Below are 27540 nucleotides of genomic sequence, written 5' to 3'. Positions count from 1 at the left end.
TGACCCACCACGTCTGCTGGAAGTTTGTTCCAAGAATCTACTACTCTTTCAGTAAAACAATATTTTCTCACATTGCTTCTGATCTTTCCCCCAACTAACCTCAGATTGCGTCCCCTTGTTCTTGTGTTCACGTTCCTATTAAAAACACTTCCCTCCTGAACCTTATTTAATTCTTTAACATATTTAAATGTTTCGATCATGTCCCCTCTTTCCCTTCTGTCCTCCGGACTATACAGATTGAGTTCATGAAGTCTTTCCTCATAGGTTTTATGCTTAAGACCTTCCACCATTCTTGTAGCCCGTCTTTGGACCCATTCAATTTTATCAATATCTTTTTGTAGGTGAGGTCTCCAGAGCTGGACACAATATTCCAAACGTGGTCCGCTCTACACGCTCAAATGCTATTGCTTTTGCATCATTCCTCAGAGGTGAACCTCAAGGATTAATTCATAGACTTGGTCTGGAAGGGACCTGACATGACTAGATAAATACTGCAAAGTTTTAAGGAGGATCTGCCTTCGTCCCCTCTTCCTCTCCACTAGTGGCTCAAGTTTCATCCTCAACTCAGTGACTGATGGAAACCAAATTCCATGACAGGGAGGGAGGGAAGGAAGGAACTGGAGCTGCGGTCTCTCTTTCCAACGCAGCATTGTTTGAGTTTCCTAAGCTTTTTAATGATGACTCAGACCTGTTCAGTTACAGACTCCTCCTTGCCCGACATTCTGGTTCTCTGCTATAAATGTTGTGTTTGTATAGGTGTTTCTACATGGAACAGTGACACAGCATTCTGTGCATTCAAGATAAATCAGCTAGGGAAAAGGAAGGGAAGGAGGGAAGGAAGGAAGGAAGGAAAAAGAAAGAGAGAGGGAAGTAGGAAAGAAAGAAAGAAATGGAAGGAAGGAAGGGAGGAAAGAGGGGGAAAGAAGAAAAAAGAGAGGGAGGAAAGAAAGAGAAAGAAAGAAAGAAAGAAAGAAGAATGAAGAAAGAGAGGGAGGGAGGGAAGAAAGAAAGAAGAACAAACAAAGAGAGGGAGGGAGGGAAGAAAGAAAGGAAGAGAAGGAAAGAAAGAGAGGGAAGGAGGAAGGAAGAAAAAAGAGAGGGAAGAAAGAAGAAAGAAAAGAAAGAAAGAAAGAAGGAAGGAAGGAAGAATGAAAAAAGAGAGGGAGGAAGGGAGGAAGAAAAGAAGACAAGGAAGAAAGAAAGAAAGAAAGAAAGAAAGAAAGAAAGGGAGGGAGGGTGAAAAGAAAGACAGAAAAGGAAGGAAGGAAAAAAAGGAAAGGAGGAAGGAAGAAAAAAGACAAGAAGGAAGGAAGAAAAAGAAAGGGAGGAAAGAAAGAAAAAGAAAGAAAGAAAGAAAGAAAGAAACCAACAAACTTGCTTGTTGTCTAGCAGTAGCACGATGGGATTCAACTCCTTCCGTGACCGATAATATGCTCGGAGGGGGACAATAAAATTATACAAGCCGTTGCCCGCGGTCTCAGCGGAGACAATGATCAATTTGTTCTTAAAGCCATAGGCCTTTGCATCTTCGTAACTGTTGTGCTTGCAGCCCTGGAAACACAGAACCACAAAGGTCCTTGTTACACAAGGAAGGCTGGGATTTATGCTTGGTTTTTATCCCAAGATTGTTGCGTATTAATTTATCCCAAAATATAAACGGTCCTCAACTTACAACAGTTCATTTAGTGACAGTTACAAGCTACCACACTATTGAGAAGAGAATTCAATGGCCAGATTCAACAACCTGCCTGATTCATTTATTAATAACTGCAGTGATTCAGTTCACCAATGGTGGTGAGGAAAGTCATAAAATAGGGACAAGATGCAGCCTACATTTTGGGCTCACTTGTCAGTCAAGGACTAACTGTAGTGTAAAGGAGTGTGCAGAGTAAACCTTGAGTTACCAAGGACGCACCGAGGAAACGTAGAGGTGGCAGATAGCCAGCGGACAGCCCAGAGATACAGGTAGTACGGTAATTCAGATAACCAGGTACGTTAAGTGTATAAATATTATTTACTTTGGCAAATAGCTTAGTCAAGAACAATCCTAGTCATACACAATTACATCAGTCAATACTCTCAATGCATATACAATATTATAAGCTTTACTTACCAAATACATTAAACCATCATTTGAACACACAGTTCTACAGGATAGTTATACAGACAAACCAGAAATAGCAGAGAGTAATCAGAGAGAGAGAGGGGGAGAGAGAGAGAGAAAGAGGAAGAGAGGGAGAGAGAAAGAGAGAGAGAGAGGGGGGGGGAGGGAGGGGGAGAGAAAGAGAGGGAGAGAGAAAGAGATGGAGAGAGAAAGAGAGAGAGAAAGAGAGAGGGAGAGAGAGAGATGGAAAGAGGGAGAGATAGGAAGAGGGAGAGAAAGAGAGAGGAAGAAAGGGAGAGATAGAGAGAGATGGAGAGATAAAGAGACAGGGAGAGAAAGAGAGAGAGAGGGAGAGGAGGGAGAGGAAGAGAGGGAGAGAGAAAGAGAAAAAAAGAAAGAAAGAATGAATGAAAGAAAGAAAGAAAGAAAGACAGACAGACACTTCTGGCTCCTTCTTATGGCTAACTTCAACACTAGCTCTTAAAGCAATAGTATTCTATTACATGTAAGCATACATTGATGGTTTGTGTTATATATTGCCAAACCCAACTAGTTATGTACATAGTACTAACAGTTCCAATTAAGGACCTGCAGAAATGAGCTCTTACCTTGTCCAGGCGTAAGCAACAGAACGGGGCTTTGACAGGTAAAAGATGGCAGAGGGTCGGTGAACTTCCAATGTAAGGGGAATTTGGAGGATACCCCTTCACATACCTTTATTAAAAAAGAGAGAGCTGAAGATAAAATCCTACACCTAGGTAAGAAAAACCAAAGATATACATACAAACTGGGCAAAACCACACTCAACAACACTGACTGCAAGAGGGATCTTGGAGTCTTGGTGGACAACCCACTAAATAATGATTTGTCAGGGTTTTATATAATGGAGTTTTTATTGTTTGTATTATCCATATTTGACTTCTACATCTTTGTATTGTATTATTCACAGTTGTAAGTTGCCCTGAGTCGCAGGTGATTGGGTGGCATAGAAGTCTAATAAATGTAATGTAATATTTAATTTAATGTATAATTTAATTTAATGTATAATTTAATTTAATTTAATTTAATTTAATGTTTAATTTAATTTAATGTTTAATTTAATTTAATTTAATTTAATTTAATTTAATTTAACTTAATTTAACTTAATTTAATTTAATTTAATTTAATTTAATTTTTTAATTTAACCGACACAGACTTCAGAGGAGAATCAGAACTGCAGAAAAAACAATGACTGCCAACCTGCCTTCCATTGAGGACCTGTATATTGCATAAGTCAAAAAGAGGGCGGGGAAAATATTGACTGACCCCTCACATCCTGGACACAAACTGTTTCAACTCCTACCCTCAAAACGTCACTACAGAGCACTGCACGCCAAGACAACTAGACACAAGAACAATTTTTTCCCAAACGCCATCACTCTACTAAACAAGTAATTCCCTCAAAACCTTTTACTAAATCTGCACTTCTATTCTACTAATTTTTCTCATCATTCCTATCATCCTTTTCCTCCCACTCAGGACTGTATGACTGTAACTTGTTGCTTGTATCTTAAGATTTTTATTAATATTGGTTGTTTCCTCATTGCTTATTTGACCTCTATGACAATCATTAAGCGTTGTACCACATGATTCTTGACAAATGTATCTTTTTCTTTTATGTACGCTAGAGCATCTGCACCAAGACAAATTCCTTGTGTGTCCAATCACACTTGGCCAATAAAATTCTATTCTATTCTATTCTATCCTATCCTATCCTATTCTATTCTAGAGGCATAAATCTTCCCTAATGAGGTTTTCTCTCCCTGTTCAGGGCTTAACCAGCTTCTGTAAAAGCAGGAATCGAAGACGTCCTTCTCTTCAATAGGTTAGATGGGTTAGCTCAAACAATTTAGCCTCCATTCCCTTTAACACTCTCATTGATCTTCTTCCATGGAGTTCTAATAATAATAATGATAATTAATAATAATTTATTAGATTTGTATGCCGCCCCTCTCCGACTAACGTTCAGTAGAACTTCGGAAACGAGGATGGACGTCTTGCTCAACTGGACTTCACCAACCATGATCAAGTTCCCCCCATACCTTTTAACAGAATTCCAATTTATGGCACACAGACTGAAAAATTTAGAGAGAAGTGGGCTGCCTTTCAGCTGATGTGGAAGGAGAGAGTCAAAACAGTTCCAAATTTCCCCACCAGGTGGTGCTGGTGTTCCATCTTAGCCAAATAAACTCTTGATTGCCTCTGGTTTTTTGACAGTTTCTGGTGGGAGTTAGCAAAAAAGGAGCTGAAATAGACTATTAAGTGGAGGTTAATGTATGCAAATAGGCTCTTGCTGGGAGGTAAATAATAGGAAATTTGCATGGCTGCACTTTACGGGAGAACTGAATGCCGGAATCACACTGAGTCTCTTTTAATACTCAGAGCACAACCTTGGCAAAGGCTACGTGTTCCATTGCTCATCAAAACACATTAGAAAAAAAATACATTTCAAAGAGAATCAAATTATTAATGGACACATTAAAAGATTTGGCACATTTGCAGGTTTTAAGAGGAATAAATGCAAGACGAAGATGTTAACAATGAAGACGAGGTTGGAAAACCAAAGAGAATTGACAAATAAAATGGGTTTTTAAGATTGGGAAGACGGCAAAATAACAGGATGTCACAGATGAATTTCAAGTTATGTCCAACTCATTTCGGTGTGAGAGGTGGAATGAAATTAAAAAAGAGGTTGTGGACAAGGCATAGTCTTCCTAGTGCAGCGATGGCAAACCTATAGCATGGGTACCACAGGAGGCGATCATGGACTTGCCTAGATATGCCCATGTCTCGTCAACACTCTGTGCCCGATTAGTTTCCGGTCACAATTCAAAGTGTTAGCCCTACAAGGCATCAGACCAGAATATCTTTGAGACCGCCTTCTGCCGCACGAATCCCAGAGGCCGATTAGGTCCCACATAGTCAGCCTTTTCCGGGTCCCGTCAACTAAACAATGTCGTCTGGTGGTACCCAGGGGAAGAGCCTTCTCTGTGGCGGCCCCGGCCCTCTGGAATCAACTCCCCCCCGGAGATTAGAACTGCCCCCACCCTCCTTGCCTTTCGCAATTATCTGAAAACCTACCTATGTCGCCAGGCATGGGGTAACTGATGTATCCCCTTGCTAACAGGATTTATGTATGGTATGATTGGGTTGTGTGATTATTTTAATGATAAGGGTTTTAGACAAAGTTTTTAATTATTGGATTTGTTATAAATATTGTTTACTATTGTTGTGAGCTGCCCCGAGTACTCGGAGAGGGGGGGCATACAAATCTAATAAATTATTATTATTATTATTATTATTATTATTATTATTATTATTATTATTATTATTATTATTTCAATACAACACAGCAAACGAGATCACTATGCAGGATTTCGTATTTCATCACCAGTCGGGCGCTTCCCAAGCACCTAAGACTGCGTGATGTAGCGGCGAATTATGCTTGCCGATCCCAGTAAAGCAGCCTTTTGCAATTGACAGGTGGAGATTTTGTCAATTCCGATGGTTTTCAAATGTCCGCTGAGATCCTTTGGCACTGCGCCCAGCGTGCCAAGTACCACTGGGACCACTTTCACTGGCTTATGCCAGAGTCGTTGCAGCTCGATTTTTAGATCTTCGTATTTCACTAATTTCTCTAGCTGCTTCTCCTCAATTCTTATTTAATTATTTATTAATTATTATTATTATTATTATTAATAATAATAATAATTATTATTATTAAGTAATTTAGTAAATAGGTAAACAGATAGACAGACAGACAAACAGACAGACAGATAGATGGATAATTTTGTGCTTGTAGGTGCGCTTGGGCTCCTCATGGGGAGGATCGAAAGAACTCACTCTATAATGGTCAGGCCATCATCATCGGACTGAGTCACCTCGTCCTCGGATTGGTCACTGAGCATGTCGCAGGGGAGAATGGAAGAGGCGTCGGCCACCTCCAGAACCGGGGCGATGCTGGGTCTCCTTTTGCCAGACCCATTCTCCGCTGGCAGCGTTAACTTGGAGCTGTGGATAGGGTGGCATTCGGTGTTCTGAAGGTCCATAGCAACAGTGCCTGGTCAGGAGGAGAAGAAAGAGGAGGAGAGGAGACATCAATAGCTGCTTGGGGCTGCTGGTCTGACGTTCTCGTAGACCAGCTGGGGCTTCACATTGCAGAATTGGACACATCTTCCAAAGGACTTTGTACAGGGAATTCTCGACCTACAACAGTTCTTTTCAATGTTACCACGGTAACTTACGAACTCTCACTTAACAACCGTGTTATTGAGTTAACAACTGAAAGTGATTTGCTTAACCACGGGGACAAGAAATGTCGTAAAACAGGGCAAAATTCCCTTAACCAAAGGTCTCACTTGACAACAGAAATTTTGGGAATGGTAGTCATAAGTAGAGGACTACCTGTTTTTTGCTGGGAGGCAGAGGCAGATATTTCCCCTTGTTTTCCTCCCCCAAAACTAAGGTGTGTATTATATTTTTAAAAATATGGCAGTTTCCACCCATAACTCACCCACCATCTCCCATCCATCGATTCATACAATCTTCAGACTCCCATCTTACCCTATCAAAATGCTTGAGGGGAAAGTCAGCCCTTCCAGAAGGCCAAAATGGGTAGGGGGCCATGGGAGAAGTGTATTCTAAAAGCAGAGGATGCTACAGAAAAATCTCAATAGGATTACGGTCTCCTCATATTTTTATTATTTTTAGTTTCATTGCCTTTTATTTTATCACCAGTCTTTTCTCTCGTGGAAAACTGATGGAGGAGACAATGGCTTTTGGAAGTCAAGAGGAATTTTGCAACGCACCTGTTGGGCATTAAGCAACCAGAACCATCCATGGATGGTCTAAAGCAGTGTCTTTATTGTTAGTTAGACGAATCTCTCCCGATTGTCTGCATTCCTTTGGGAATGATCAGATAAAGGCGTTGGGGATTCCCTGTGTTGCTTTCTTCCATGTAAGGATTCTGAGCTCAGACCCCTGTTAACGCTGCCTCCAGTCTAGCTGGAGATTCCACGGCGACACCTTTGGGAAAAAGTTAAGAGCAGCTCACCCATGCTAGCGATGATGCTATGGACCGGCAACCTTGATGGTCCGTCGTAGATTCCTTTGCCCATAAACTTCTGTTTCTGCTTCTCTTCCTGTTTGAAAATGAAGGCAGAATTCTCCTCCTTGGTGATGTTGATATAGAAACATGTATCAGACGCAGTCATGATGTGCCGTGGTCCAGGGTTGAGAAGGATGCTCTTATTCTCCTTTTTCACGCCCATCAAACAAACACCATACCTGAAGAGGATGAAAGGTCAAGATAAAACCAGTAGCAGCGATTTAAAAATTAACTTGGAAGTATGTGCCAGTGTGTGGAGGCTGTTAGGGTCTGGATGGGTGCTAACAGGCTTTCGATCTTTCCCCCAACTAACCTCAGATTAAAGGTTTTGGGGTTAGGAGTAGAAACCATAGAATCAGGTAGTACATTCCAGGTAGTGATTACTCTGTTGCTGAAGTCATATTTTTTGCAGTCAAGTTTGGAGCGGTTGACATTTAGTTTAAATCGAGTTCGTGCTTGTGTGTTATTGCGGTTGAAGGTGATATGTTATGAGCCGCCCTGAGTCCAATAAATAAATAAATAAACTTCAGTGTCGATGCTGGTAAGTGTTGTGGTTAGCTCTGGCCCAGCTCCTCCCCAAGGACTGTGGATGTGGGGGAGACATCCACATGCTGCAGGCCTGTTTTGCCCCCGGTGGAATCTGCTGATGAAGGCTCCTCTGACCAAGAAGACATGAGTGACAGGGAGGAGGAGAGTGGGGCAGACAGCTCAGAAGGAGATCAATTATCTAGCTCCTCCTTAGATTCAGAACAAGAGTTAATGATACAGCCACCCATGCGGAGAGCGATGCATAGGCAACAACAACTGAGAGATTATTATCAAAGAAAATGAGGCCACCTGTGTTTGGGTGGGGCTGTGGTAATTAGTGAGGCTGCTATAAATAGCAGCCTGTGGGTTTGGCCATTGTGGAGGATTATCTGATCGTTGTGTTTCGTGACTGCTTTGCTGACTTTGACCTTTTGTGTGCTGATTTTTCCCCCCTTGGAAACTAAACCAGAGCAAAGTGTGTTTCACTTTGTGAAAGAAGTAGGACTGTGAATTCCCTCACAGCTGCAAGCTAAGTATCACAGAACTGATAGGGACTTGTACCAATTACCAGTTTGTTTGGAGATGAGTGCTCTTTGCTATACCAAAAGAGGGCTTAGTTTAAGTGAATTTTCATTATAAAGAACATTGTTTTGAATTTTCAAACGTGTATGTGTCTGAAATTTGTACCTGTGCATTTTCGGGAGGAGTCTACCAGAGAGCCCGACAGAACATTAATTAGGTGGGAATACAGCAAGCAGCATTCATGGGACAAGTCTATTTCAATTTCTATCCTGCATTTCTATTATATGGACCAGACATCAAAGGAAAAAAAACTTACTTTTTATGAGCATGGAAGGAGGCGTAGGTGAAACTCTTTCCTTCATACTCCATGAAAAACTTGCTGTCACCCATGCGGATGTGGTAAACCTCATTGCCCGAACAGCGCCCGTACATCCTTTGCCATTGTTCTGGAGATTCCTGGCCTTCCCTGAAAGAAACACAATAGCAGACTTGGAAGGGAGCTTGGAGGTCTTCTACTCCGGGGATGGCGAACCTATGGCATGGGTACCACAGGTGGCACACAGAGCCATATCTGCTGGCACACGAGCTGTTGCCCTAGCTCAGCTCCAACATGCATTTGTGTGCCGGTCATCTGATTTTTGGTTTGCAGAGAGACTCTGGGAAGGTGTTTTTGGCTTCTAGAGAGCCTCCAGAGGGATGGGGGAGTGAAACACGATCCTACTGGGACCACAAAAAGTTGGGAAACAGGGTGAAGCTTAGGGAGGGTGAAAAATGGCCCAACAGGGCCTACTGGAAGTCCGGAGGCTTAAATGAGGCCTGCACAAAATGCATAGGGGAAGAGTTATGCCCACATGCGTGTGGTGGGGAGGGCATTGCATCATCTATCTATCTATCTATCTATCTATCTATCTATCTATCTATCTATCTATCTATCTATCTATCTATCTATCTATCTATTATCTATCTATCTATCTATTATCTATCTATCTATCTATCTATCTATCTATCTATCTATCTCATATCTCTCTGTCATCTGTCATCTCTCTCTATATATCATCTGTCTGTCTGTCTGTCTATCTGTCTATCTCATATCTCTCTGTCGTCTCTCATCTCTCTCTATATATCATCTACCTACCTACCTACCTACCTACCTACCTACCTACCTATCATCTATCTATCTATCTATCTATCTATCTATCTATCTATCTATCTATCCTAATTTCTCATGCTTGAGAAATGTATGGATCAGATGTTGCCACAGCTAGAAACTGACCGGCCCGTCACAGTTTTTAACTACTTACTGCCCTCTGGAGGTATGGACGAGAAGGGTAATAAGAGTAGAGGTAGCTGGGCAGACACAATTCAGGGCCAGCATGGCGAATTTGCACTCCTCTTCGCACACCACGTGATCTATAATTTTAAAAAACAAACAAACAGGTCCTTTCATATTCTGAAGCATCGGTTGTAAATTTCCAGCAGGATCCCTTGACAAGTTGATTTCTGAGTACAAGGATATCAAAAGTGGCTGTATTTAGTGTATAGGATGCACCAACATTTACACTGTTTTTTAGGAGGGGGAAAAGTGTGACTTATATTCTAAAAATATGGCAAGTGTTGTGGTTGGCTCTGGCCCAGCTCCTGCCCCAGGGAATGTGGAGGTGGATGCAGGGGAAACTTCAACATGTCACAGGCCTGTGTTATTGCCAACAGAATCAGTTCAGAGTTTAGTTTCCTCGGACGAAGAAGAAGGTGGGAGTGACTCGGCAGAGGAGGGCTTGGCACACAGCCAAGGCAGTCAATCTTCCTTATCTTCTATTGCTTCAGATGATGACATTTTGGACCCACGCAAGCGCAGAATTATGCGTAGAAGAGACCAAGTAAGGACATATTACCGGAGATAAGACAGGCCACCTGTGTTTGGGTGGGGCTCCAGTAATTAGGGTTGTTGCTATAAATAGCAGTGTGTGGGTTTGGCCGTTGTGGAAGAGTATCTGATTGCAGTTCTTCAAGAATCGTGCCTTGACTTTGTTCATTGATTGAAACCAATGCAGAGCAAAGTGTGTGGGTGTTTCACTTTGTTGGAAGAAAAAGGGGTGTGAAGTTTCTTCACAGCTGCTAGCTAAGTACTTAAAGACTGCTTAAGGGAAATTGTACAGGCTACCTGGTTGTTTTGGGACGAGTGCTCTTTGCAATACAAAAAGAGTGCTCAGTTCATTTTGAATTTTGTGATAAAGAACATTGTTTTGAATTTTCAAACGTGTGTGTGTCTGAAATGTGTACCCTTGAATTTTCGGGAGGCTCCTACCAGAGACCCCGGCAGAACAGTAAGTAGAGGGATATCTTAACCCAAAGCAATGCAGGGACCTTTTCTCCTTGATTCTGAGAGCTGAAAACAGACCTATCGCAAATAAAAAGCTTTAGGTAACTTTTAAAGATGTGGTTCAGAAGAGCAACAATGACAGACACTAAACAGGAAAATAAAACCCATCAACGTGTAACCAGGCTAGTGCGGGCAAATGAATCTGTCCGATAAAAATTAACTAGCTGTGTCTGAGACAAAAAAATCCTCTCCATTTATATGTTTGCAGGTGACAAATCGTTGTGTTTTCTTTTTATAGCTCAGTTGATAACCTGCTGGCTGGTGATTAGAAAAGGAACGAAAACGGCATTGTTTACCATCCAGCCTTTCTCCACCTCCAATCCCCCCCCCCCCCCCCGTTTTGAGTTACATCTTAACAACCATTGAACTGATGGGCTGAAAAGTCCTACCTGCAAACTTGACATGGAATTTATTTTCTGGCTTCAGAATCTGAACGTAGAGGGGACAGTTGGGAGCGAAATCTTTCACCGCCCAAGCTCTTAGGATGGTTTGATGATCCTACGGAAGAGTAATATAGAAACATAGAAGACTGACGGCAGAAAAAGACCTCCTGGTCCATCTAGTCTGCCCTTATACTATTTTCTGTATTTTATCTTAGGATGAATATAAGTTTATCCCAGGCATGTTTAAATTCAGTTCCTGTGGATTTACCAACCGGGTCTGCTGGAAGTTTGTTCCAAGCCTCTACTAGTCTTTCAGTAAAATAATATTTTTTCATGTTGCTTTTGATCTTTCCCCCAACTAACTTCAGATTGTGTCCCCTTGTTCTTGTGTTCACTTTCCTATTAAAAACACTTCCCTCCTGAACCTTATTTAACCCTTTAACATATTTAAATGTTTCGATCATGTCCCCCCTTTTCCTTCTGTCCTCCAGACTATACAGATTGAGTTCATGAAGTCTTTCCTGATACGTTTTATGCTTAAGACCTTCCACCATTCTTGTAGCCCGTCTTTGGACCCGTTCAATTTTGTCAATATGTTTTTGTAGGTGAGGTCTCCAGAACTGAACACAGTACTCCAAATGGGGTCTCACCAACGCTCTATATAAGGGGATCACAATCTCCCTCTTCCTGCTTGTTATACCTCTAGATATGCAGCCAAGCATCCTACTTGCTTTTCCTACCGCCCGACCACACTGTAAGTAAGCACAAGGATCATAAGTGAAATGCTCCTGGTTCAATTGTGCCTGTCAGTCATTGGAGAGCTAGGCGCAAAGGCAATTCGAGGCTCCGCCTACACACCCACCCAGCCGCCGCCGTTTGGGTTCTTTTATCCTCTGCACATCAGCAAAGCATTCTGTGCATGATCAGAGGGTAAAAGAACCCAAATGGCAGCATCCAGACGGAGCCTCATGCTCCCTTTGTGACCGGCTCTCCGACGACTGACCGGCACGAGCGAACCAAAAGCATTTCTCCCCTAACAAAGATCCTACTTAGAAATGGTCCGGAGCAGTTTACCACATTCTATGCAGGAGTGTTTGCACGGGAAGATGTTTTTTAAAAGTCCAAATTATTAGAATCCGCCATTTCCAAGATAATGTGTAAGCAACCATTGGCTTGCCTTAAGCCGGTATATTACCGTGTTTCCCCGAAAGTAAGACAGTGTCTTACTTTCTTTTAATCCCCAAAAGCCCCACTATGTCTTACTTTCGGGGTATGTCTTATATTGTTAAAGGGGCACTGACAGCTAAAAAAACTGTGTAACATGTGTTTTTTTAGTGTATATGCATTTTACCTTCTGTGACGGGCGGGGGGGGGGGGGTTTCTTTGGAGTAGGGACGTGCCCGAGTAAATTTGCAGAGGCGGCAGTGACAAGTGCAGGGGACGGCGCGGCAATGTATGGAGAGGGGGACGGTGCGGACGTGGGCAGGAGGCGGCACGCAGCTAGATGAGAGGGAGGCGGCAATACCCCCCGTGTTTCCCCGAAAGTAAGACATATGTCTTACTTTCGGGGTACGGCTTATATTAGCCGACCCCCCTGAAACCCCTGATACGTCTTACAATCGGGGGTGTCTTACTATCGGGGAAACAGGGTAATTGCTGTGGCATTACTATAAGAGTGGAGTGGAATGGAATGGTGGTGGTGATGGTGGAGGAAGAGGAGGAGGAGGATGGGATGGAGTGGAATGGAAGAGAAGAGATGAGACGAGAAGAAGGAATGGAGTGAAATGGAGTATAGAGTAGAGTAGAGTAATAGAATAGAGAAGAGATGCGAAGAGAAGAGAAAAGAAGAGGAGTGGAGAGGAGTAGAGTAGAGGAATAGAATAGAACAGAATATAGAATAGAATAGGGAATGGAGTGGAGTATAGAGTAGAGGAATAGAGAAGAGACGAGAAGAGAAGAGAAGAAGGAATGGAGTGAAATGGAGTGTAGTGTAGAGTAGAGTAATAGAATAGAGAAGAGATGAGAAGAGAAGAGAAGAGGAGTGGAGAGGAGTAGAGGAATAGAATAGAACAGAATATAGAATAGAATAGAATAGGGAATGGAGTGGAGTATAGAGTAGAGGAATAGAGAAGAGACGAGAAGAGAAGAGAAGAAGGAATGGAGTGAAATGGAGTGTAGAGTAGAGTAGAGTAATAGAGTAGAGAAGAGATGAGAAGAGAAGAGAAGAGAAGAGGAGTGGAGAGGAGTAGAGGAATAGAATAGAACAGAATATAGAATAGAATAGAATAGAATAGAAGAGGGAATGGAGTGGAGTATAGAGTAGAGGAATAGAGAAGAGAAGAGAAGAGAAGAAGGAATGGCGTGAAATGGAGTATAGAGTAGAGTAGAGTAGAGTAATAGAATAGAGAAGAGATGAGAAGAGAAGAGGAGTGGAGAGGAGTAGAGTAGAGGAATAGAATAGAACAGAATATAGAATAGAATAGAATAGGGAATGGAGTATAGAGTAGAGGAATAGAGAAGAGAAGAGAAGGGAAGAGAAGAAGGAGTGGGGTAGGGTGGAGTAGAGTAGAGTGGAGACAATAGAATCATCTGAGAATTTCCTTCACAGTTATTTTTTTTTGACCTTTCACAAATATTGTCTGGGATGGGGAAAGAAAAGGGACGAAGCCCCTTTCTCCCTTCCTTGGCTTAATCATGCCACCACTTTGTGTTGTGACTTACGGCAGCTGTGCGGTCCACCTCATTTCGGCTGCTCAGAATGAAGCAAGCTTCTCCGTTGTCCATCCTGCAAACACAAAAATTAGTCTGTTAACCTAACCGGCTGGGAAGTTAAATTAGAAATACACCTGGAAAGGTGAAACCATAATATATAAATAAAATCAGCTTTCCCCTTTCCAACTCACTTGGCTCTCATGAGATCCTGATCCTTCAGAGCAGATCCCTGGAGGTAGATCACCCGCTGGGACCACAAGGGGATCTGAAGCACGCGGCGCACCTGAATATCCATTTCGGTAGGGCAAAGGATGACCACATAGTAATCCTGAAAGGTAGGTAAATTGAAGACTCAATCATCCAGGATGAAAGTAATCTAAACAAGGTTAAACTGGGACGCTTTGCTACTCAACTCAATGAAACTTTTTAGTTAGGCATAGAGTCATTGGGATGTATCAACTCTTACCATACCATGCACTTCATGGCATTGGACCAGAATATCTCCGGGACTGCCTTCTGCCGCACGAATCCCAGCGACCGATTAGGTCCCACAGAGTTGGCTTTCTCCTGGTCCCGTCGACTAAACAATGTCATTTGGCGGGTCCTAGGGGAAGAGCCTTCTCTGTGGCGGCCCTGACCCTCTGGACCCAGCTCCCCCCTGAGATTAGAACTGCCCCCACCCTCCTTGCCTTTCGTAAACTCCTTAAAACCCACCTCTGTCGTCAGGCATGTGGGGAACGGATATAACTTCCCCAGGCCTATATTGTTTATGTATGGTATGTTGTATGCATGTTTTTTAAATTATGGGTTTTTAGTTTTAATTATTAGATTTGTATTCTACATTGTTTTTTCTATTACTGCTGGGAGCCGCCCCGAGTCTACGGAGAGGGGCGGCATGCAAATATAAACAAATAAACAAACAAACAAACAAACAGCAGGGGTTTCTCTCCAAAATGTATTGAAATATGTCCATGAAAACTCAAAACATCGCCACTGGCAAGGCTAGCAAAGATGTTGATAAAGATTTCCAACATGTTAGAAAAGCAATCAGGCTCGTACTACCTTATGTAGTTGACTTGCTCAAAAGCAAAAAATAAAAATTGGACCAAAATAGAGACAAGGTTCAAGAAAATATTAAAGCAACATATAGATTTAAAGCCGGAAATATTTCTTTTAGATATATTACCAGAAAAATACAATAAAGGGAAAATATATCTAATATTACATTTCTTAAGAGCAGCAAGCATTGCATTTGCACAATATTGGAAAAATGAGGAAACTTCTACAGATGAGAATATAATTAAAGTATATTAGATTGTGCAGAAGTGGATAGGTTAACATTAAAGATACAAGACAAAGAAGATAGAGAATATTTTTTAACATGGGATTTGTTCTGCCAATGGTGGAGATTAGAGGTAGAAATTAGAAGCTGGAAGAATACTATTATGTACTATTACATATTATTATTATTGTTGTTGTTGTTGTTGTTATTATTATTATTATTATTATTATTATTATTATTATTATTACAATACAACACAGCAAACGAGATCACTATGCTGGATTTTGTATTTCATCACCACCAGTCGGGCGCTTCCCAAGCACCTAGGACTGCCTGATGTCGGTTGGCGGGCCCCAGGGGAAGAGCCTTCTCTGTGGCAGCCCCGACTCTCTGGAACCAACTCCCCCAAGAGATTAGAACTGCCCCTACTCTCCCTGCCTTCTGTAAACTCCTTAAAACCCAACTTTGCCGTCAGGCATGGGGGAACTGAAACACCTCCCCCGGGCATGTTCAATTTATGCATGGTATGTTTGTGTGTGTGTTTGTTAGTAAATAGGGTTCTTTTTAAATCTTTTTAAATATTTTAAATTTATTTGGATTTGTCATGATTTGCTGTATCTTGCTGTGAGCCGCCCCGAGTCTGCGGAGAGGGGCAGCATACAAATCTAAATAATAAATAAAATAAATAAATAAATTATTATTATTATTGTTGTTGTTGTTGTTATTATTTTCTTGTTGTTATTTAAATTGACCCAGATAATATACTGTTCACTAAGCACTTAAATATCTAAATAATTATATTCTATTTGCTACTCAAGTAACTTTTGCAGTCAAAATGAAAAATTTTGATTAGACATAGAGTGTTTTCATTTTGAAGGAAGAAGTTACTTGCATGAGTAATGAAAAATCTCAGTTTAATAAACTTTGGTCTGGTTGCTATGATTGAAACCTCTTTTGGATAATCCTGAAAGGGAAAAACAGAGTCTTGAACTGTCTTAACTTCACACCCATGAAGAGATTCTATTTTCTAAGCCTGCCTCCCAATAGAGTTCCAACCCAACCTTCACCTGCAGCCTTGGATGAGCGTAGAACTCGTTGAGGAAGTCCATCAGGAGGTCTATTTTGAGGGAGCTGACACAAAGCACAACATGTTTCTCCGTTTGAGCCCGATGGCGGCTGTAATTTCCTCCTGACTTCTGACGTTCCATCCACAGGTACACCAGCTCTTCAAACTGTAGGCAAAAAAACCCCAAGCAAGCAGATCTTTCTCCAAGAGTCTGGGATCTGGTGGTTAAAGGTTCTCCTTGATAGAGAAAGATCAGGGATCTGGACAGGCTGCCCTCCTGGTTAAAGGTTCTCCTTGATGGAGAAAGATCTCCATCAAGATCTCCCACCATCAGATCTCTCACCACTAGCTCAGGAAGTGATGGAAATATGATCAGAGATCATACTATTATGGAAGAAAGGAAGGAAGGAAGGAAGGAAGGAAGGAAGGAAGGAAGGAAGGAAGGATATAGACACCGCTAAAAATAAATAAAGGGAACACTTAAATAACACAATACAACTCCAAGTAAATCAAACTTCTGTGAAATCAAACTGTCCCACTTAGGAAGCAACACTGATTGACTATCCATTTCACATGCTGTTATGTGCACATTTAACTTTGTACAGAACAAAGTATTCAATGAGAATATTTCATTCATTCAGATCTAGGATGTGTTATTTGAGTGTTCCCTTTATTTTTGTGAGCAGTATTTACATCTACATCTATCTACATCTACATCATCTACATTTACATCTACATCTATTTCTTCTACATCTACATCATCTACATCTATATCTACATCAACACCTACATCTATCTACATCATCTATATCTACATCTACATCATCTACATTTACATCTACATCTATTTCTTCTACATCTACATCATCTACATCTATATCTACATCAACACCTTCATCTACATCTATCTACATCTACATCATCTATATCTACATCTACATCATCTACATTTACATCTACATCTATTTCTTCTACATCTACATCTACATCATCTACATCTACATCTATATCTATATCAACATCTACATCTATCTACATCTACATCATCTATATCTATATCTACATCTATCTACATATACAACATCTATATCTACATCTATTTCTTCTACATCTACATCTATCTAAATCTACCTCTACATCTATATACATCTACATCTATCTACATCTACATCTATATCATCTACATATCATCTATATCTACATCATCTACATCTATCTACATCTACCGAGTCTACGGAGAAGGGCGGCATACAAATTTAATAAATAAATTTTAATAAATAAATACATCTACATCTAAATCATCTACATCTATATCTACAGTACATCTCTATAATTTCTGTATCTCTATCTCTAGCTACATCATCTAGATAGATAGAGGGATGGATGGATAGATAGATGATAGATAGATAGATAGATAGATAGATAGATAGATAGATAGATAGATAGATATGGAATTTGAGATGTTCAGGCTGCAATGTCATACCCCATAACCTGTCTTTTTGATGGACTCCCAACTCTTTTCACTTTGATCTAGCAAGTTGAACTCCTCTACTGCCCTCAGTCCAAAGCTCTTCTCTTCTTCCTTATGGCTCATCCCAACCCTCTCATAAACCCCAGAGTGTCATACCTTACCTGCAGAGGCAAGACCACGAGGGCCACGCATATCATGATCACCACCAGGAGCTGAGAAGGCCAGATCTTGGGCGTCACGTCTCCATAGCCGACGGTTGAGAAGGTGACGATGCAAAAATAAAAGGACTTGAAGAGCGAGAGGTTCTCACCAGCTCTTTCTAAATGCTGGATGCCACAGGTTCTACATCACAGGGGAGGGAAGACGAGATTTCTAGTAGTAAAACCAGGTTTTTATTGTAAAAGTCAGTTAGGTTTCATTCTTCCTTTTACAGCACTGAATAGCAACACCTGGATGGCCATCACCCAAGGGTCTTGAGTCATTTTTGGAACTGGGAAAAAGGACCTAATTAATATGGCTTCAGTTGGGATGTGGTCAGTGAACTAATATTTTGGTAACTTTCTACTCCGTTGCCTAGAGAAGAGAATATTTGTAGCTCAGGACTGAATTGTGAGGACCCTGGTGCTTTCTGAGCTTATTGGTTTATTTGCAGACATTTCATTACCCAGCTAGGTAACATCTAGTCAACAATCAACATGGAAGTATTGACATTTGTTTCAAATTGTTGGCTTGATCTGCAACCTAGAAACATAGAAGATTGACGGCAGAAAAAGACCTCCTGGTCCATCTAGTCTGCCTTTTATACTATTTCCTGTATTTTATCTTAGGATGGGTATATGTTTATCCCAGGCATGTTTAAATCCAGTTCCTGTGGCTTTACCAACCATGTCTGCTGGAAGTTTGTTCCAAGCATCTACTACTCTTTCAGTAAAATAATATTTTCTCACCTGTTGCTTCTGATTTTCCCCCCAACTGAATTCAGATTGTGCCCCCTTGTTCTTGTGTTCACTTTCCTATTAGAAACACTTCCCTCCTGAATCTTATTTAACCCTTTAATGTATTTAAATGTTTCGATCATGTCCCCCCCTTTTCCCTTCTGTCCTCCATATACAGACTGAGTTCATGAAGTCTTTCCTGATAAGTTTTATACTTAAGATCTTCCACTGTTTTTGTAGCCCGTCTTTGGACCTGTTCAATTTTATCAATATCTCTTTGTAGGTGAGGTCTCCAGAACTGGACGCAGTATTTCAAATGGGGTCTCACCAGCGCTCTACACAGCGGGATCACAATCTCCCTCTTCCTGCTTGTTATACCTCTAGCTATGCAGCCAAGCATTCTACTCGCTTTCCCTACCGCCTGACTGCACTGTTCACCCATTTGGAGACTGTCTGAAATCATGACCCCTAAATCCTTCTCTCCCCTCTAAATCCTTCCCTTTTCTCATCATCAGTGCTAGAAGGAGGAAGGTCTTGCAGGGAGGAAGGGGAGGCCTATGAGGTCCTTGGTGCTCTCTGAGCTTTGTGGTTTTCTTGCAGACGTCAACAATCAACATGTCAACAATCAACATGGAAGTATTGACATTTGTTTCAAATCGTTGGCTTGATCTGATTTCCATCTGATTTGGAAAATTCAAACTATGTGATAAATTGGCTTGGCCTGATTATCCTAATTGATGGAGACAGGCATTAGATTAGATCAATTTGATTATTTCTGAAAATCAAATGCCAGAGGATTGGATGGCGTCTCCTTCCAGCCGAATCTCCTGTAGTGCTAGGCACGGAGACAGCCAAAGAACTTACCCAGTGAAAACAAGACAAAGCAGGGTGCAAATTAAAATGAGCACTTGGTTGAACATGGCAGACTGAGTCCGTTGTATTGCTCGATGCAAGTCATTCTGGAAGGAAGGAAGGAAGGAAGGAAGGTAGGAAGGAAGGAAGGATGGAAGGAAGGAAGGAAGGAAGGAAGGTAGGAAGGAAGGATGGATGGAAGGAAGGAAGGATGGAAGGAAGGAAGGTAGGAAGGAAGGATGGAAGGAACGAGGGAACGAAGGAAGGATGGAAGGAACAAAGGAAGGTAGGAAGGAAGGAAGGATGGATGGATGGAAGGAAGGAAGGATGGATGGAAGGATGGAAGGAAGGAAGGAAGGAAGGATGGAAGGGAGGGAAGAAGGAAGGAAGGAAGGAAAGAAGGAAGGGAGGAAGGATGGAAGGAAGGAGGGACGGAAGGAAGGAAGGAGGAAAGGTAGGAAGGAACGAAGGAATAAAGGAAGGAACGAAGGAAGGAAGGAAGGATGGAAGGAAGGAAGGAACGAAGGAAGGAAGGTAGGAAGGAAGGAAGGAAGGAAGGAAGGTAGGAACGAACGAACGAAGGATGGATGGATGGTAGGAAGGATGGAAGGAAAGAAGGGAGGAAGGATGGATGGAAGGAAGGGAGGAAAAGAGGAAAGGGAAGAGGGAAGAGAGGAAGAGAATGAAAGAGGGAAGGGAGAGAAGGGGGAGGGAAAGGGAAAGGAAAGAAGGGAGGGAAGGAGAAGTGAAGGGAAGGAAGGAAGGGGAAGGGAAGAGTGAGAAAGAAAGGAATGGAAAAGGAAGAGGAAAAAAGGTAGCAAAAGAGAAGGGAAGGGAAGGAGGGAAGAAGAAAGGTAGGAAAAGAGAAGGGAAGGGAAGGAAATGGAAGGAAGGGAAAGGAAAGGAAGAAGTTGAGTTTGTTCTCATCCCAGCTAGTAGTTCAACAAGTCACAGAAACAAAATCCTTGCCTTCTCACAATATGTGACCCAGACCATTGTGTTGTGCCCCAAACCACAAAGAGGGTTTATTTATTTAGATGTAGCACTTTTTCTAAACCCAACCATTGCATTCTGCAAATCCAGTTGCAGAATTTAGCAAGCTGTATCAGTCCATCGTATGTGTATCATTGCAACAAAGCGAGATAAGACACACACATCCCCCAAACTTCTCATGCGGCAAAGTCTCTGGTGTCTGCCATCTACTTACTATCATGTTCTCCAAAGCATACTTCGCCAACCAGCAATTCAAGAACACGGGAATGAACAAATTCCGTAGAGGTGGCCAAAATATCTAAAATAATAATAATTTTAAAAGTCAAAAAGTTATCTTTGCTAGAAAATGTTTTCTCTCTTGAGCTAAGCTTTCCCCCCGCTAACTATATGGAGACATCTGCAGAGTTCCCAAGGTAGCAATAGAATGAAGAAATGGTTGGCAATGCTGGTAACTACCGTATATTTTAGAGTATAAGACGCACTCCCACCCCAAAAAAGAGGCTGAAAATTTGGGTGCATCTTCTACTCCGAATGTAACTTTTTTTTCCTGTCCTAACAAGGTGCTAACTATCTTCCTGGCTCTTCCAAGCTTGCAGGTTTGTTTTCATTGCTACTCCCTCCCCAAATTTTTTTTTTTCATCCCCGGTGAAGTGCACGAATCCCAGCGACCAGTTAGGTCCCACAGAGTTGGCCTTCTCCACATCCCGTCAACTAAACAATGTTTCATCAGGCGGGACCCAAGAGAAGAGCCTTCTCTGTGGCGGCCCCAACCCTCTGGAACCAGCTCCCCTCAGAGATCAGAATTGCCCCCACCCTCCTCGCCTTTCGTAAGCTCCTTAAAACCCACCTCTGTCGTCAGGCATGGGGGAATTGAGATATTCCTCCCCCCCCCCAGGCCTATACATTTTATGCATGGTATGTTTGGTTTTTAATAAGGGTTTTTTAGTTATTTTAAATATTAGATTCGTTATATGCTGTTTAATTATTGTTGTTAGCCGCCCCGAGTCTACGGAGAGGGGCGGCATACAAATCAAATAAGTAAGTAAGTAAGTAAGTAAGTAAGTAAGTAAGTAAGTAAGTAAGTAAGTAAAGAAAGAAAGAAAGAAAGAAAGAAAGAAAGAAAGAAAGAAAGAAAGAATTGCAGGATTTTTTCATTCCTATGGTTTTTTTCCAGCCCTAAGTCTTGGCAGGCTTGTTTTCATTGCAACTCCCTCTGAAGAAGATTTTTTTCCCCAGCCCTAACCAGGGGGTAAAATAATGTTCTGAAGCTGACCAAACTAAGCATATTAGCCAGATGAATATTCCGTCACAATTCAAAGTGTTGGTTATGACCTTTAAAGCCCTTCATGGCATTGGACCAGAGTACCTCCAGAACCGCCTGCTACCGCACGAATCCCAGCGACCGATAAGGTCCCACAGAGTTGGCCTTCTCCGGGTCCCGTCGACTAAACAATGTCGTTTGGTGGGCCCCAGGGGAAGAGCCTTCTCTGTGGCGGCCCCGGCCCTCTGGAATCAACTCCCCCCGGAGATTAGAACTGCCCCCACCCTCCTTGCCTTTCATAAATTACTCAAGACCCACCTTTACCGCCAGACATGGGGGAGTTGAGACATCTTTCCCCCAGGCTTTTTATATTTCATGTTTGGTATGTATGTGTTGCTTGGTTTTTTAATTATGATAGGGTTTTTATATGCTTCTTTTTAATATTAGATTTGTTCTGCCATAATATTGTTTTTATTATTGTTGTGAGCCGCCCCGAGTCTCCGGAGAGGGGCAGCATACAAATCTAATAGATAGATAGATAGATAGATAGATAGATAGATAGATAGATAGATAGATAGATAGATAGATCAATCAATCTGTTAGGTAGATTTTTTCCCTATTTTCTTCCCCCAAATCTAAGGTGCATCTTATATTCCGGTGCATCTTATACTCTGAAAAATACAGGAGATTCTTATAAAACCCTACATATATTCTGAGTTGGCTGCTGTTAGTACGGCCCATTAGCACCTGCACTTTTTCAAAAAATATATTTTCAATAAATGGAAGCAATTGACTTAAAAAATGGACTCCACCATCAGAAGCTAGCAGAAAGTCTTATATTCAATAGTCAAACATACCGTGATAATAAAGGGGACGGTGTTGATCATTTCAAGGATGAACGAAACCCGAAAGATTTGCTCACAAATGTTACCCTAAAGGAAGAAAAAAGAATTGGATACAGGCTAAGCTATGGAAGATCAAATCTTTTTTGCCTCCAGGGTCATAATAGATTGCATTGTTGAAGTTTGGGACAGATTGTGAGTCAACTAGGTAAGTAAACAAATAACTTTATTTATTTAAGAAGTAGCTTCTTTTCTGGTAATATTGCACTACTAACTAGAGCATGCAAAACATTTGCTAGACCAATTCTAGAATACAGCTCGCCTGTCTGGAACCCACACTGCATATCGGGTGTTAATACTATTGAAAATATCCAGAGATATTTCATGAGAAGAGTCCTCCACTTCTCTCCTTGCAACAGAATACTTTATGCCACCAGACTTGAAATTCTGTGCTTAGACAACTTAGTACTATGCCACCTTCGGTATGACCTAAGCTTAGTTCATAAAATTATCCACTACATTGTCCCACCTGTCAATGACTACTTCAGCTTCAACCGCACTAATACACAAACACATAATAGATGCAAACTTTAAAATAAACCGCTCCAAACTCGACTGCAGAAAATACAACTTCAGCAATAGAGTGATCATTGCCTGGTTAATTAACTCTGTGGTTAATTCAGCTGTACAAGTAGGATGTGATGCTCAAATAAATCTGGAGAACATCAAATTCTAGAAAAGCCAACATGAGCTCGACAAGGACTGGACTTGTAGAGGACTTCCAGGCATCAGAAGCAAATTGATCAAAAATGAAACCCAGACTTATTTTCTGCGACTAGTTAATGTGTACCATAATTGGGGGAACACAAATTGGGTTGACCTTGGCATCCCTTCCTACTGAACCTACAAAAACATCTTCAAATCCAAGTCTTCTCCAAGTGCCACCTCTATGTTGATTGAGGCAGGCAGGGTTTCCCTTGGGTACCATTTGCTGGGGGTCAAGGGAAAGGGAGGGTCTTGCCTTCTCTTTCTGCTCAAGATCCCCATGGACAATTGGTGGGCCACTGTGTGACACAGAATGCTGGACTCGATGGGCTTTGGCTTGATTCAGCAGGGCTCTTCTTAGGTTCTTAGGTTCTAAATCAATTAACCATCAAGGTTGTCAGGTCCATAACCACTTAGAGAAAACCTTTCCTCCGCTCCCACCTGATTGCAGGCCAAAACATGTCCTCTAATCTTCTTTCTTACCTTATAGCTGAGGTAGATTATAAGCATTGTCTCAAGAAAGCTAATGATGGCTACACTGACCTGAAAGAAAGAGGAAACAGAAAGATAGGGAGTAAGTAACTGTTGTGGTTAGCTCTGGCCCTGCTCCTGCCCCAAGGACTGTGGATGTGGGGGAGACATCCACATGCTGCAGGCCTGTTTTTCCCCTGGTGGAATCTGATGATGAAGGCTCCTCTGACCAAGAAGACATGAGTGACAGGGAGGAGGAGAGTGTGGCAGACAGCTCAGAAGGAGATCAATTATGTAGCTCCTCCTTGGATTCGGAACAAGAGTTAATGATACAGCCACGCATGCGGAGAGCGATGCATAGGCAGCAACAACTGAGAGATTATTATCAAAGAAAATGAGGCCACCTGTGGTTGGGTGGGGCTGTGGTCATTAGTGAGGCTGCTATAAATAGCAGCCTGTGAGCTTGGCCATTGTGGAGGATTATCTGATCGTTGTGTTTCGTGCCTGCCTTGCTGACTTCGACGTTTGTGTGCTGATGTTTCCCCGCTTTGAAACTAAACCAGAGCAAAGTGTGTTTCACTTTGTGAAAGAAGAAGGACTGTGAATTGCCTCACAGCTGCAAGCTAAGTATCACAGAACTGATAAGGGACTTGTACAAATTACCAGTTTCTTTGGAGACCAGTGCTCTTTGTTATACAAAATGAGTGCTCTGTTTATTTGCATTTTCGGTATAAAGAACATTGTTTGGAATTTTCAAACGTGTGTGTGTCTGAAATTGTATCTGTGCATTTTTTGGGAAGATTCTACCAGAGAGCCTGACCGAACAGTAACCAGGGTGGGAGAGGAATAGGAAGGATGCTAATACATTTTGTAAGTTCAGCACCACCGACGTGCAATCCCACTTACTTGTATGGCCCACAATGGCTTGTTTCGATCCACCCACAAAATGTGATCCCTGTAAGAGAATATTTACAGGATAAAACTCAGCCACAACCAAGAAGAAGACTTAACCGGAAAAGAGAGCAGATCTAGAAGGAGCGTGCCATTCAAATTTTGCAATTCAGATAATTGATTCAGGCTATAATATAGACATCAAAAACTGTTTTGCAAAGTAGACGTAGCTGGACTAGTTCATAGGGTGCCTAAAACTGCCAGGGTATCCATAAATATTTTCTTGCATTAAAAAAAAATATTGACAACTACAATTCAGAAAACATTTAAAAAAATGCAAACAGACAAGTAAAGGAGGAAAGAAGGGTAGGGGGGAAGAAAGGGAAAAGAAGAAAAAGAAGACAAATAGAGGAAGAAAGAAGAGAAAAGAAAGGGAGAGAAATAAAAAGAAAAGAAGAAAAGAAAACGCACCGTTATTTTCTTTGTTTACATTTCTGATAGTTCGAAAAGCAGACTGTACATACATCATTATTGCTTTATCTATATTCTCAACTATTGATGCTTTTACTGTCTTATTTACAGTCATCAAATATGACTTTATATTGTTTATTTGTTTATTCAGTTATTTCTTCTGAATTCTAACCATTTGTAGAAATTTTCCCATATCATATAAAAACCTTTCTCCTGTTTATTTTGTACTTAGATGTTGTGCCTGGACATAGGTTTACCAATAACTATATCGTCTGTTGGGATATTTTTATCTTTCCAGATTTGTGCGTACGCTATTCTAGCTGTGGTTACTATGTGAATGATAAGGTAGTATTTTGGTTTTGGCTATTGTCCTCTAATAGGTATCTTTCTGGGTTTAGCTCTATGTCACATTGTGATATTTCTTTTATCCATCTCTTAATTTAGAAACATAGAAGCACAGAAAATTGATGGCAGAAAAAGACCTCCTGGTCCATCTAGTCTGCCCTTATACTGTTTCCTGTATTTTATCTTAGGATGGATATATGTTTATCTCAGGCATGTTTAAATTCAGTTACTGTGGATTTACCAACCACATCTGCTGGAAGTTTGTTCCAAGGATCTACTACTCTTTCAGTCAAATAATATTTTCTCACGTTGCTTTTGATCTTTCCCCCAACTAACCTAAGATTGTGCCCCCTTGTTCTTCTGTTCACTTTCCTATTAAAAACACTTCCCTTCTGTACCTTATTTAACCCCTTAACATATTTAAATGTTTCGATCATGTCCCCCCTTTTCCTTCTGTCCTCCAGACTGTACAGATTGAGTTCATGAAGTCTTTCCTGATACGTTTTATGCTTAAGGCCATCCGCCATTTTTGTAGCCTGTCTTTGGACCCGTTCAATTTTATCCATATCTTTTTGTAGGTGAGGTCTCCAGAACTGAACACAGTATTCCAAACGTGGTCTCACCATTTGATTTCTGATAACGATTGATTGAAGGAAGAGTAGTTTTGTTTCTTACATTCCCAACTGAATGAAAAGAAAATAAGAGGCATTTCAGAAGCAAAATTAGACAGCCAAAGTAAATGGTTGATATACTAAAACGTGAATATTACTTTAGTCAATCCACAACAATCCATTTTCAAACTTTTGGGTGTGTGTGTGTTTTATAGAATGTTTAATCATGCAGGGGGTTTAGTTGGAGGTATGCTTTATACAAATGAGGTGACTTAAATCTGATCAGCTCCAACAAAAGAACACCTCAATTTGATTCCAGTCCCCTAATAGGGCTGGCTAAAGTTTCGAATGTGGGAGTTCCATCTGAGAGCAACTCCATTCATCTAATGTAATTCCTTAATTTAGGTTAAATGGATGGAGCTGAGCATTTAGATGCCAATATGGAGTTCACAGCAGATATTTTTTTCCCCATGCGATTCTGAACTAACTTTATGAATCAGACTGATGACTGATTGATATGCCTTGGTCATGAGAGCCAGATGTTTCCCAATTTATTTATTTGTGTTGGGTTAAAACAAAACCTGGACATATAGAATTATGGTTTTTGAGATTTTTTGTTGTAATATGAAAACTTATCTTATATATAATCTACTCTGCTTAGATGGTACAGTGATACCTTGTCTTACAAACTTAATTGGTTCCAGGACAAGGTTCTTAAGGTGAAAAGTTTGTAAGATGAAACAATGTTTCCCATAGGAATCAATGGAAAAGCGATTAATGTGTGCAAGCCCAAAATTCACCCCTTTTGTCAGCCAAAGCGCCTGTTTTTGTGCTGCTGGGATTCCCCTGAGGTTCCCCTCCATAGGAAACCCCACCTCTGGACTTCTGTGTTTTTGCGATGCTGCAGGGGAATCCCACCAGGGGAATCCCAGCATCGCAAAAACAAGTGCTTTGCTGTCAACGGAAGTCCGGAGGTGGGGTTTCCCATGGAGAGGAGCCTCAGGGGAATCCCAGCACTGCAAAAACGGGTGCTTCACTGGCAACGGAAGTCCAGAGGCGGGTCATCCCAGCGGCAGTGGTGGGTTTGTAAGGTGAAAATAGTTTGTAAGAAGAGGCAAAAAAATCTTAAACCCGGGTTTGTATCTCGAAAAGTTTGTAAAACAAAGAGATATAAGAGCCGCCACTGAAATATTACAAAGTAAAAAAAAATGTATAAAAATAAGCTTGATTTTGTGTTGGAAACTATGCTTTTTTTTAATTTTATGCTGGAGAAAAATATATATATATATAATGCAAAAAGACTTGTGGACTTCAACATCCAGTGTTCCTCAGCCAGCTGGCTAAGAAGATCAGGGAGTTGAAGTTCACCAGTTGAGTTTGACTTATTGCAATTATTTTTAAAAGGATGCAACAAAATTATCTCCCTTTCCCCAAATCTTTCTGAATCAGACTGACAATCCAAATCTAAATGGGTGATGCAAATCAAATTGGAGCCAATGTCCCTTCCCG

The 27540-nt window shown here is 41.3% G+C and overlaps 1 protein-coding gene across 4 annotated transcripts in view; it reads right to left on the bottom strand.

Moving 5' to 3' along the window:
- The window catches only part of KCNT1 (potassium sodium-activated channel subfamily T member 1), a 113471-nt gene that overhangs the window by 22603 nt on the left and 63328 nt on the right, over positions 1-27540 (bottom strand). For 2 of the 4 annotated variants that reach the window (XM_070758709.1, XM_070758710.1), the window contains exons 4-19: positions 24620-24668; positions 23726-23785; positions 22493-22567; positions 20589-20672; positions 19394-19488; positions 17756-17936; positions 16125-16289; positions 13967-14103; positions 13785-13848; positions 11070-11178; positions 9602-9710; positions 8617-8766; positions 7197-7429; positions 5987-6203; positions 2713-2818; positions 1379-1551 (exon numbers count right to left, since the gene is read on the bottom strand). In XM_070758709.1, coding sequence (XP_070614810.1) covers positions 1379-1551; positions 2713-2818; positions 5987-6203; positions 7197-7429; positions 8617-8766; positions 9602-9710; positions 11070-11178; positions 13785-13848; positions 13967-14103; positions 16125-16289; positions 17756-17936; positions 19394-19488; positions 20589-20672; positions 22493-22567; positions 23726-23785; positions 24620-24668 — 2007 coding nt within the window. Of the gene's footprint in view, positions 1-1378; positions 1552-2712; positions 2819-5986; positions 6204-7196; positions 7430-8616; positions 8767-9601; positions 9711-11069; positions 11179-13784; positions 13849-13966; positions 14104-16124; positions 16290-17755; positions 17937-19393; positions 19489-20588; positions 20673-22492; positions 22568-23725; positions 23786-24619; positions 24669-26043; positions 26104-27540 lie in introns of all 4 variants that reach the window. The other 2 variants (XM_070758708.1, XM_070758711.1) reach the window with 2 other exon arrangements.

Source organism: Erythrolamprus reginae, chromosome 8, assembly GCF_031021105.1.
Source record: "Erythrolamprus reginae isolate rEryReg1 chromosome 8, rEryReg1.hap1, whole genome shotgun sequence".
Classification (NCBI taxonomy): Eukaryota; Metazoa; Chordata; class Lepidosauria; order Squamata; family Dipsadidae; genus Erythrolamprus; species Erythrolamprus reginae.
This window is presented reverse-complemented; position numbering and strand designations above follow the sequence as displayed.